This window comes from Bos indicus, chromosome 10 (genome assembly GCF_029378745.1).
Source record: "Bos indicus isolate NIAB-ARS_2022 breed Sahiwal x Tharparkar chromosome 10, NIAB-ARS_B.indTharparkar_mat_pri_1.0, whole genome shotgun sequence".
NCBI lineage: Eukaryota > Metazoa > Chordata > Mammalia > Artiodactyla > Bovidae > Bos > Bos indicus.
In genome coordinates, this window is record NC_091769.1 from 92447140 (window position 1) to 92459435 (window position 12296).

The 12296-nt window shown below is 44.7% G+C and overlaps 1 protein-coding gene across 8 annotated transcripts in view; it reads right to left on the bottom strand.

Moving 5' to 3' along the window:
* The window catches only part of STON2 (stonin 2), a 184864-nt gene that overhangs the window by 103168 nt on the left and 69400 nt on the right, over positions 1 to 12296 (bottom strand). For 7 of the 8 annotated variants that reach the window (XM_070797958.1, XM_070797956.1, XM_070797954.1 and 4 more), the window contains one exon: positions 1180 to 1374. The exons of the other annotated variant lie outside the window; for it this stretch is intronic. In XM_070797958.1, coding sequence (XP_070654059.1) covers positions 1180 to 1374 — 195 coding nt within the window. The remainder of the gene's footprint in view (positions 1 to 1179; positions 1375 to 12296) is intronic. 8 annotated transcript variants of the gene reach the window in all.

Here is a 12296-nt window from a genome sequence, read left to right on the forward strand (position 1 = left end):
ATTGGGAGCAAGGAGAAGCGAAGGGAGCCAAGCACAGCTGCAGCTTCTGACTTCCCATCTACGAGATGGTCCCATCCATGAAATGCTTCCCATGGGGGAGATGGGTGTGTATTCTAGCCGCAGACCAAGAACATCAGTCACAGAGCATCAACCAGAACTGAGAGAGTGTCAGGGCAAACAAAACACAATAAAGAACTGTGGCTTCTTCAGAAAGAGATCATCATAAACCAGGATTCCTTGCAATATTATCAAATACCAAACCAAATCCTGTCTGAACCCTTTAGTCTGCAAGAGGGATCACTCTCTCCACTTGTGGAAACCCCCAGGAGCACACAGCATGACGGCAAATGTTACCCCAAATTTGAAAACGGATCCAGAGACACATTCCCAAAGGACAGCTTTGAGAAGGAGAAACAAATATTGCCAGACATGCTGGGTAAACTCATCCACAGAGAAACCATTAGTAACTCTATCCCTTTCAAAGGAAGGCAATCCCTGGGGCCAAATGGCCTAAACCCTAAGCACAGGCAACGTCCTTCCAACACTGTTGTAAACCCAAGCCACAATCCAGAGCATAGGGACAGGCTGGCAACCTCTACCTGCAAAGCCAGCAAGCATCCACCTTACACACCTACCGGAAATGCTATAAATGAGAACATGGGATGTTTCAGACTGATGCACAGCTAGCTCAATATTCAGGCACAAAAGAGTAAACAGAACAACGAAATTATCTGCAGCCTAGACCCAACGGCTGCAGCCCGATTCTCATTCCGCTTCACATAACGTTGACTTTTTTCTTTGCTTAAATCTAACTTCCCTTTGCAGAACAGGGGAGGTGCGTGGGTGGTGGGATGAAAGCGTCAGCCTTGCGCACATCACACACCGTTCAGTTACCCAAGGAGAAAACAAGCCGACAGGGCACTGTGCTTGAACAAAGTCAGAAGACAGCCCCTTAAGACAGCATGGCAAATGGTTTCCCAGGTGTGCGAACCTGCCAACCAACCAGCCAGTCTGTGCGCGTGTTTTCCCCAACACAATTCTGAAACACCGAAGGCGCTGGCTTTCTCCACTGGATTACTATGCCTCACTTCATTCTGCAAACAAAGCTGGCTGCAGAGATTTGATGAGAGGCAACCAAAAATGACGTGCAGAGCCCTCTGGCCTGGGGCTCCCTCTTACCTGTCGAGTCGGCCCCGGAAGCCAGGCCACTCTGCTCCCCAGCACTGACGAGCTGCAGGTCTGTGTACGAGGGGCCAAAACTAGGACTGCTGGTGTCTTCAGAATGTGTGGTCCAGCTGCTCTCGGAGGGCAGTGGGCATCTCCCCAGGGAGTCGAAGGAAGGGCAGGTCCAGCAGGGCATGGCCAGTGATGTGGCTGGGGACAGACCGAAAGCATGCAGGGTAAACAGCTGCACTCTGCTCATCTTTAGCGCTTGTCTGACTTTGATGCTGCTCTGATCCTATGACATCTCAACAATCATACAGGGCAAAGAAGGAGAGGGAGTGTCACTCCTGACACAGACAGGGAAAACTAATTGACCGAGACCCCACCAGCGAGTCAGGATCAAAACTGGTGCTATAAGTAAGGTCTCAGCACCCTCAAATAAAAAATTAGCTCTTCAAAGAACATGTGTGATTTTAGGCTCTACTTGTATTTCTTCATCTTCTTTAAAATTTGTCTTGGAGTATAGTTGCTCCACAATGTTGTGTTAGGTTCTGCTACATAGCAAAATGAATCGGCCATGTATCCCCCCTGCTTCTGGATTTCCCTCCCAGTTAGGTCACCGCAGTGCGTTAAGTAGAGTTCCTTGTGCTATCCAGTATGTTCCCTTCAGGTGTCTATTTCACACATTAGGCTGTACTTAGATTTCTAACCTAGGCTGCAGCTTCCTTCAGATCCAAAGTGCACGCAGTTTCACCCTTACCCTTACATTTCCTCAAGAAAACTCACCAACCTGCACTGCAAAATTAGAGCTAGATTGGGTTAAGGGACAGGAACTTGAATATCTATCTATGTATGCGCCTAGGAATGAGATATGTGTCTGCTTGCCTTGAGTTTGACTGTAACTGGAGTCTGTAGTCTGTTACAAATACAAATTGAGATCTACCAGGGCTGCTGACCTGCTGGACGATGAAAAATACCTTTAATGGGGAAGTGCACAGGATCTGGCTTTATCTCTGTAACCCTACACACCAAATTCAGCAAAAACCATTTTGCAGAGTCCCTTTTTTGAGTTTTCTGATGTTCCTAAGTTGTTTTTGCTCAATTGGCCATCACATGGCTTCTCCATGGTGTTTCCTGAGAGGCTTATTGCAAGTTTACTGACAAATACTGAAAGCAAGTGCTGAAAAAACTGAGGACAGGGAAGGAAGACTGAAAAAGAAAGAAACTCAGCTTAATGACTTTGACGTTCATTGACACTGTTGAATGTATCAATGCTTCCTTCCTTTTTATTGCTGAGCAGTCTTTCATGGTGTGGATGTACTACAGGTAGTCCCACCATTCATCGGCCAAAGGACACTTGGGCTGTTTCCAGTCCTTGGCTCTTATAAATAAAGGTGCTATGCATCAAAGGAAACTATTAGCAAGGTGAAAAGACAGCCTTCAGAATGGGAGAAAATAATAGCAAATGAAGCAACCGACAAACAACTAATCTCAAAAATATACAAGCAACTCCTACAGCTCAACTCCAGAAAAATAAACGACCCAATCAAAAAATGGGCCAAAGAACTAAATAGACATTTCTCCAAAAAAGACATACAGATGGCTAACAAACACATGAAAAGATGCTCAACATCACTCATTATCAGAGAAATGCAAATCAAAACCACTATGAGGTACCATTTCACACCAGTCAGAATGGCTGCGACCCAAAAGTCTACAAATAATAAATGCTGGAGAGGGTGTGGAGAAAAGGGAACCCTCTTACACTGTTGGTGGGAATGCAAACTAGTACAGCCACTATGGAGAACAGTGTGGAGATTCCTTAAAAAACTGGAAATAGAACTGCCTTATGATCCAGCAACCCCACTGCTGGGCATACACACTGAGGAAACCAGAAGGGAAAGAGACACGTGTACCCCAATGTTCATCGCAGCACTGTTTATAATAGCCAAGACATGGAAGCAACCTAGATGTCCATCAGCAGATGAATGGATAAGAAAGCTGTGGTACATATACACAATGAAGTATTACTCAGCCATTAAAAAGAATACATTTGAATCAGTTCTAATGAGGTGGATGAAACTGGAGCCTATTATACAGAGTGAAGTAAGCCAGAAGGAAAAACATAAATACAGTATTCTAATGCATATATATGGAATTTAGAAAGATGGTAACAATAACCCGGTGTACGAGACAGCAAAAGAGACACTGATGTATAGAACAGTCTTATGGACTCTGTGGGAGAGGGAGAGGGTGGGAAGATTTGGGAGAATGGCAATGAAACATGTAAAATATCATGTAGGAAACGAGTTGCCAGTCCAGGTTCGATGCATGATGCTGGATGCTTGGGGCTGGTGCACTGGGACGGCCCAGAGGGATGGTATGGGGAGGGAGGAGGGAGGAGGGTTCGGGATGGGGAACACATGTATACCTGTGGCGGATTCATTTTGATATTTGGCAAAACTAATACAATTATGTAAAGTTTAAAAATAAAATAAAATTGGAAGAAAAAAAATAAAAAAAATAAAAAATAAAAAAAAATAAAAAAATAAAGGTGCTATGAACATTCATGTACACATTTTTGTACAAACATAAGACTCAATTTCACTGGGATAAACACCCAAGAGTACAATTTCTTAGATATATGGTAACTGCGTGTTCGGTTTTATAAGAACCTACCAAACAGTTTTCCAAAGATGCTGGGCCATTTTACATTCCCATCCGCATACATGAACGTCTCCTTATTTTCTTAACAGGGTCTTTGCAGAGCAAAAGTTTTAAAAGTTTTACAAGTCTTTAACCAGCAAGAAAACAATATAGCATCTATAAAAGCAACACAAAATACGAAGCATCTGTAGTAATAAATTTAACAAAAGAGGGGCAAAGCCCCAGAGGAGATACTTGTAAAGTTAAGAGACCACTGAGAAGACCTACATAGATGGAGAGATTCTATATTCATCGATTGAAAGAACTGAGGATGAAAAGATGTTTGTTGTTCTTGTTTTGTTGCTCAGTCGTGTCCAACACTTTGTGATCCGATGGACTCCAGCCCGCCAGGCTCCTCTGTCCATGGAGTTTTCCAGGCAAGAATATTGGAATGGGTTTCCACTTCTTTCTCCAAGGGATCTTCTCCACCCAGGGATTGAATCTGTGTCTCCTACATTGGCAGGTGGATTCTTTACCACTGAGCCACCAGGGAAGCCCTTGCAAAAGATGTTAATTCTCCCTAAATTGGATTATAGAATTTTGCACTCTCAATCAAAATCCTAGCATGGCTTTTCTCCCCTCCTAGTAAGCAGAATCACATGATTTAGATATGAATGAAATCAAAATTTTAATAATTCAAATTCATTGTAAATACACATTAAAATAAATAAAGTGATAGAAATAACATAGAAAAAATGCTACTATAAGAAAAAAATTAAATTAGACTCCGACTTCACACTATATAGAAAAATCAATTCTAAATGGGCTGAATATCAAAGTGTGAAAGCCTACATAAGATGTTCTTTAGAAGGCATATATTGGGTTGGCCAAAAAGATCTATTACAGCTTATGGAAAAATCCAGCGGACGTTTTGGCCAGCCAAACAGCTTAATGTGGTCATGATTTCAGAGGTAGTAAAAGATTTTCTTTACCGAGACCAAGAAAACACCAAGCATAAGAGAAAAATAAACAAATTTCATAGCATTAAAATTAAGTACTTCTTTTTACAAAAAGTCACATAGCACCACACTCCAGTACTTTTGCTTGGAAAATTCCATGGATGGAGGAGCCTGGTAGGCTGCAGCCCATGCGGTCGCTAAGAGTCGGACATGACTGAGCGACTTCACTTTCACTTTTCACTTTCATGCATTGGAGAAGGAAATGGCAACCCACTCCAGTGTTCTTGCCTGAAGAGTCCCAGTGACAGCGGAGCCTGGTGGGCTGCCGTCTATGGGGTCGCACAGAGTGGGACACGACTGAAGTGACTTAGCAGCAGCAGCAGCAGCAGCAACACCATAATGAGTAAAGGGGACTTCCCCAAAGACTGAGCAGGTAAAGAATTTGCCTGCAGTGCAGGAGACACAGGAGACTCGGGTTTGATCCCTGGCTCAGGAAGATCCCCTGGAGAAGGAAATGGCAACCCACCCCAGTATTCTTGCCTGGGAAATCCCAGGGACAGAGGAACATGGCCGGGGGGCTACAGTCCATGGGGGGTCACAAAACAGTCGAAAACGACTGAGCTACTAAGCACACGCGAAGCGTAGAAAGACTCCCCACAGGGCGGGAGATAATATCTGCTGCACATTGTGTCCGCAAGGAACTCCTAGAAATCAGCAAGAAAAAGGGAAATACCATCAAAAAATACTCTCCAATAGGCATTTTATGAAAGGAAAAAACTAAATGGAAAAAAAAGGAAAAAAAAACAAACAAACTCAACCTCATTAGTAATCTAGGAAATGCAGATTAAAACCACATGAGCATTCACTGGTCTTCGCCCTTCCCTTCCTCCCTGTCTCCCTGTGACAAAATTAGTGAAACGTGCCTAACCCGGTATAGTCAGGGCAGTGGAGCCACGGCGGCTTTTCTGTGTGGCTGGTAGGAAAGCAAACTGGAAGCACCGCATAAAACACGTTGCTGTTAAAGTCATCTGATCAATTGGAGGATAAACACACCCTGCAGCACAGCAGTTCTCCTCGGATGTTTTTAAACAAGAGAATCACTTGCACTTGCACGTGTTCACTAGGATAGGAAGGCTCACTGAAAAGGCAAAACGCATGTTCACAGAAACACGTTCATAATTGCTCCAAAGTAGAATAACTCTAATATCCATCACACTGCACAGGTAAATGAACTGCGGAATATTACTAAGATAGAATGGGCTTCCCTGGCGGCTCAGTTCAGTTCAGTTCAGTTGCTCAGTTTCGTCCGACTCTTTGCGACCCCATGAATCGCAGCACACCACGCCTCCCTGTCCGTCACCAACTCCCAGAGTTCACCCAGACTCACGTCCATCGAGTCGGTGATACCATCCAGCCATCTCATCCTCTGTCATCCCCTTCTCCTCCTGCCCCCAACCCCTCCAAGCATCAGAGACTTTTCAATGAGTCAACTCTTTGCATGAGGTGGCCAAAGTATTGGAGTTTCAGCTTTAGCATCATTCCTTCCAAAGAAATCCCATGGCTGATCTCCTTCAGAATGGACTGGTTGGATCTCCTTGCAGTCCAAGGGACTCTCAAGAGTCTTCTCCAACACCACAGTTCAAAAGCATCAATTCTTCGGCACTCAGCCTTCTTCACAGTCCAACTCTCACATCCATACATGACCACAGGAAAAACCACAGCCTTGACTAGACGAAACTTTTTTGGCAAAGTAATGTCTCTGCTTTTGAATATGCTATCTAGGTTGGTCATAACTTCCCTTCCAAGGAGTAAGCATCTTAATTTCATGGCTGCAGTCACCATCTGCAGTGATTTTGGAGGCCAGAAAAATAAAGTCTGACACTGTTTCCACTGTTTCCCCATCTATTTCCCATGAAGTGATGGGACTGGATGCCATGATCTTCGTTTTCTGAATGTTGAGCTTTAAGCCAACTTTTTCACTCTCCACTTTCACTTTCATCAAGAGGCTTTTTAGTTCCTCTTCACTTTCTGCCATAAGGGTGGTGTCATCTGCATATCTGAGGTTATTGATATTTCTCCCAGCAATCTTGATTCCAGCTTGTGCTTCTTCCAGTCCAGCGTTTCTCATGATGTACTCTGCATATAAGTTAAATAAGCAGGGTGACAATATATAGCCTTGACGAACTCCTTTTCCTATTTGGAACCAGTCTGTTGTTCCATGTCCAGTTCTAACTGTTGCTTCCTGACCTGCATACAAATTTCTCAAGAGGCAGATCAGGTGGTCTGGTATTCCTGCCCCAACCAGTAATGCTGAAGAAGCTGAAGGTGAATGGTTCTATGAATACCTACAAGACCTTTTAGAACTAACACCCAAAAAAGATGTCCTTTTCATTATAGGGGACTGGAATGCAAAAGTAGGAAGTCAAGAAACACCTGGAGTAACAGGCAATTTGGCCTTGGAATATGGAATGAAGCAAGGCAAAGACTAACAGAGTTTTGCCAAGAAAATGCACTGGTCATAACAAACACCCTCTTCCAACAACACAAGAGAAGACTCTATACATGGACATCACCAGATGGTCAACACCAAAATCAGATTGATTATATTCTTTGCAGCCAAAGATGGAGAAGCTCTATACAGTCAGCAAAAACAAGACCAGGAGCTGACTGTGGCTCAGACCATGAACTCCTTATTGCCAAATTCAGACTGAAATTGAAGAAAGTAGGGAAAACCACTAGACCATTCAGGTATGACCTAAATCAAATCCCTTATGATTATACAGTGGAAGTGAGAAATAGATTTAAGGGCCTAGATCTGATAGATAGAGTGCCTGATGAACTATGGAATGAAGCTCGTGACATTCTACAGGAGACAGGGATCAAGACCATCCCCATGAAAAAGAAATGCAAAAAAGCAAAATGGCTGGGGAGGCCTTACAAATAGCTGTGAAAAGAAGAGAAGTGAAAAGCAAAGGAGAAAAGGAAAGATATTCCCATCTGAATGCAGAGTTCCAAAGAATAGCAAGAAGAGATAAGAAAGCCTTCTTCAGCAATCAATGCAAAGAAATAGAGGAAAACAACAGAACGGGAAAGACTAGAGATCTCTTCAAGAAAATTAGAGATACCAAGGGAACATTTCATGCAAAGATGGGCTCGATAAAGGACAGAAATGGTATGGACCTAACAGAAGCAGAAGATATTAAGAATAGATGGCAAGAATACACAGAAGAACTGTACAAAAAAGATCTTCACGACCCAGATAATCACGATGGTGTGATCACTGACCTAGAGCCAGACATCCTGGAATGTGAAGTCAAGTGGGCCTTAGAAAGTATCACTATGAACAAAGCTAGTAGAGGTGATGGAATTCCAGTTGAGCTATTTCAAATCCTGAAAGATGATGCTGTGAAAGTGCTGCACTCAATATGCCAGCAAATTTGGAAAACTCAGCAGTGGCCACAGGACTGGAAAAGGTCAGTTTTCATTCCAATCCCAAAGAAAGGCAATGCCAAAGAATGCTCAAACTACCGCACAATTGCACTCATCTCACACGCTAGTAAAGTAATGCTCAAAATTCTCCAAGCCAGGCTTCAGCAATCTGTGAACCATGAACTTCCTGATGTTCAAGCTGGTTTTAGAAAAGGCAGAGGAACCAGAGATCAAATTGCCAACATCCGCTGGATCATGGAAAAAGCAAGAGAGTTCCAGAAAAACATCTATTTCTGCTTTATTGACTATTCCTGGTGGCTCAGCTGGTAAAGAATCCACCCATAATGCAGGAGACCCCAGTTCAATTCCTGAGTTGGGAAGATCTGCTGGAGAAGGAATAGGTGACCCACTCCAATATTCTTGGGGTTCCACTATGGCTCAGCTGGTAAAGAATAATGCGGGAGTCCTGGGTTCGATCCCTGGGTTGGGAAGATTCCCTGGAGGAGGCCATGGCAACCCGCTCCAGTATTCTGGCCTGGAGAATTCCATGGACTGTATAGTCCATGGGGTCGCAAAGAGTCGGGCACAACTGAGAGACTTCCACTTTCACTAAGATGGAATACACTGCAATAAACACTATACCCACAGGTAATGAAACGGAAAAACCTCATAAATAAAGTGTAAAAGGAGTCGGCCACAGAATAATACATACAGTATTGTTCCACTTACATAAGGTTCACAAACAGATGAAATGCAATTCTATCATTTGAGATGCATGTGTAGGAAAGCTGTTAGGAAAAGTCGAGCAGTTATCACAAAACCCAGGGAGAGGGTGACAGAGGACAGAGGGAAATGGATGACTAGAAAAAGGATGTCATGATCAGTGGGGAAACAGAGTGCTTCTGAGCGATGCCAGTGTTCTATTTATTAAACTGGGGGGTGGGCTGTACTATCGTCCTTTGTAATTTAACACACACTTTAAATGTGATCCTTAGTGTTTACTCAGTAGTTAATAAAGCTTATTAAAGCCACATATCAAAAGACTATTCAAGAAAGGAATCTAACTATTCGTATTTTCACATTAGCTCTTCTTTCTTCCTTTATGTAGCTGCACCTGGTCTTCGCCGTGGCACGCGGGATCTTTAGTTGCAGCATCTGAACTTTTAGGTGTGGCATGTGGGGTCTAGTTCCCTGACCAGGGATCAAACCCAGCTCCCCTGCATTGGGAGTGTGGAGCCTTAGCCACTGGACCACTAGGGAAGTCCCCAGATACAGCTTCTTTACATTTGTTAGCTAACACTCTCAAATTTCCCTCGAAAGAAAAACTAAGAATAATAAAGCTGGGAGAAGACTCTTGAGAGTCCCCTGGACTGTAAGGAGATCAAACCAGTCAATCCTAAAAGAAATCAACCCTGAATATTCATTGGAAGGACTGATGCTGAAGCTGCAACTCCAATACTTTGGCCACCTGCTGCAAAGAGCCGACTCATTGGAAAAGAGCCTGCTGCTGGGAAAGATTGAAGGCAGGAGGAGAAGACGCAACAGAGGATGAGATGGCTGGATGGCATCACTGACTCAACGGATATGAATTTGAGCAAACTCTGGGAGATGGTGGAGGACAGAGGAGCCTGGCGAGCTGCAGTCCGTGGGGTCGTGAAGAGTCAGCCACGACTGAGTGACTGAAGAACAAAAACCAAAGTAGCTGGGAGAGGAGATGTCTCTACATCCTACCGTCTGTTCTCATTTGATCTCATACATTTTATTTATCGGCTTAGCAAATTTGAATATATCATGGTGTCTAGTTTCTGGATTGAATATCCTCAGGCCACATGATCAGTTGAACAGTGAGAGAAAGTTCTCAGTCTGGAGTTGACTCTTCTCCCAGAGGAAGACCAGACCTCTGACAGCCAGGCCGGTGAGCAGCAGGTTGCTGTCATCATGATGCTTCACATCTGATTTGCAAGGAATATAGAGAAACAAAGACAGAAATCTGCCTTCTCTCCTTTCCTATGAGGTTGTATGTAAGGACTCTGGGTCCAGACTGCCTGCTGCACACAGCCCTGTAGCCTGGGACAAGTTACTCAATACATCTGTTCTTCTGTGTTTTCACCCGTAAAATGGAGCAGAAAACAGGGCTCCCCCTCATAAACAGATTAGGCTAATACTGATGAAGCACTTGGCAAAATGCTTGGCACAAAGAAAGTACTCCAAAAGGGTGGTTAGTCGCTCAGTCTTGTCTGACTCTGTGCGACCCCATGGACTGTAGCCCACCAGGCTCCTCTGTCCATGGAATTCTCGAGGCAAAGAGTACTAGAGTGGGTTGCCATTCCCTTCTCCAGGAGATCTTCCGCACCCAGGGATTGAACCCAGGTCTCTCTCATTGCAGGTGGATTCTTTACTGTCTGAGCCACCAGGGAAGCCCCAAACAGGGTTAAGTGGTAGTTGCTACTTCCAGACATAAACTTATATCCAAATCTACTTGAAATCTTGACTGACATCTCTACAAGTTGGAAACTAAGTTCCTCTTCTCCCTTCCACACCAGCTCCCTCTCCCTTTCCGATGTTCAGAAAGACACCTTGATTCTTCTCACCTTTGGCGCCTCACAGCTTCTGTTAATGCTACCTTCAAAGGACACTTGGAATCCAATCACTTCCCACCGTCTCCAAGCTACCACCCCAATCCCAGACCCCATCCTCTCCGCGGTCATCCCAGTGGCTGTCCTTGGTCTCCCCACTTCCACATTTACCCTCCTCCTCAGTCTGTTCTCCACATAAGAGCCCCCCAGTGTGAACAGAATCACCTGTGTGTGCAAGCCTAGGCTGCTCACATCTCACCTCAGGTGCAACCCCTGCCCCCCTCCCCACATACACACAGCTTTCCTCCTCACCCACAGTCAAGGTCCACGTCCTCACTGTGCCCTTAAAAACCTACGCCATCCAAGACCCCACAATTTCCCGACTCGCTGCCTTCTCGAACTTCTCCCCCATTCATTCCACTTGAATCACACAACATGAACAGGGCCACCTCCCCAGGGTCCCATCGCTTATTGCTCCTTCCTCCTAGAAGACTCCTTCCCCAGTTTCTGCAAGGCTCAGGCCTCACTTCCCTCAAGTCTTTATGCCAAAGCTACTGCTCAGAGTAGCTCCTGGACCTTCTGTAAGTTTCACATCCTCTCTCACCCGGCTCCCTTTCTTTGCCTCGTTTTTCTCCTCTTCCCACTGAACATGTTATCTGACACACATTCATCTACTTCTCGATCCAGTTTCTGCTGTGGCTTCCCCCAGCAGAATGGATCTGGCAGGACTTCCTGCTGTATCCCCAGTGCCTTGAATAGTGACTGGCCCAAAGTGGGGGCCCAAAGCTCCATTGGTTGAATAAATAATAAACAATTTGTCAGGGCTTCCTTGATGGCTCAGCAGGTAAAGAATCTGCCTTGCAATGCAGGAAATGCAGGAGAGGCGGGTTCGATCCCTGGGTGAGGAACATTCCCTGGAGAAGGGAATGGCAACCCACTTCAGTATTTTTGCCTGGGAAATCCCATGGACAGAAGAGCCTGTGGGCTACAGTTCATGGGGTCCAAAAAAGTCAGACATGACTGAACAGGGCACAACAATAAGTTATCAGCTAAAACAATTCATACAGCAAATACTCTTCTCTCTTTTTATCCCCTGGGATCCTGAGCAGACTAAAATTTAAAATACTTATACACACTTTGATGTCATGTGCTTTATTTATACTTTAATGCTTACTCAGTTCAGTTCAGCCGCTTAGTGGTGTCTGACTCTTTGGAACTCCATGGGCTGCAGTGCACCAGGCCTCCCTGTCCATCACCAACTCCCCGAGTTTACCCAAACTCATATCCATTGAGTCGGTGATGCCATCCAACCATCTCATCCTCTGTCGTCCCCTTCTCCTCCTGCCCTCAGTCTTTCCCAGCATCAGGGTCTTTTCCAATGAGTCCGTTCTTCACATCAGGTGGCCAAAGTATTGGAGCTTCAGCTTCAACATCAGTCCTTCCAATGAACACCCAGGACTGATCTCCTTTAGGATGGACTGCTGGTTGGATCTCCAAGGGAATCTCAAGAGTCTTCTCCAAC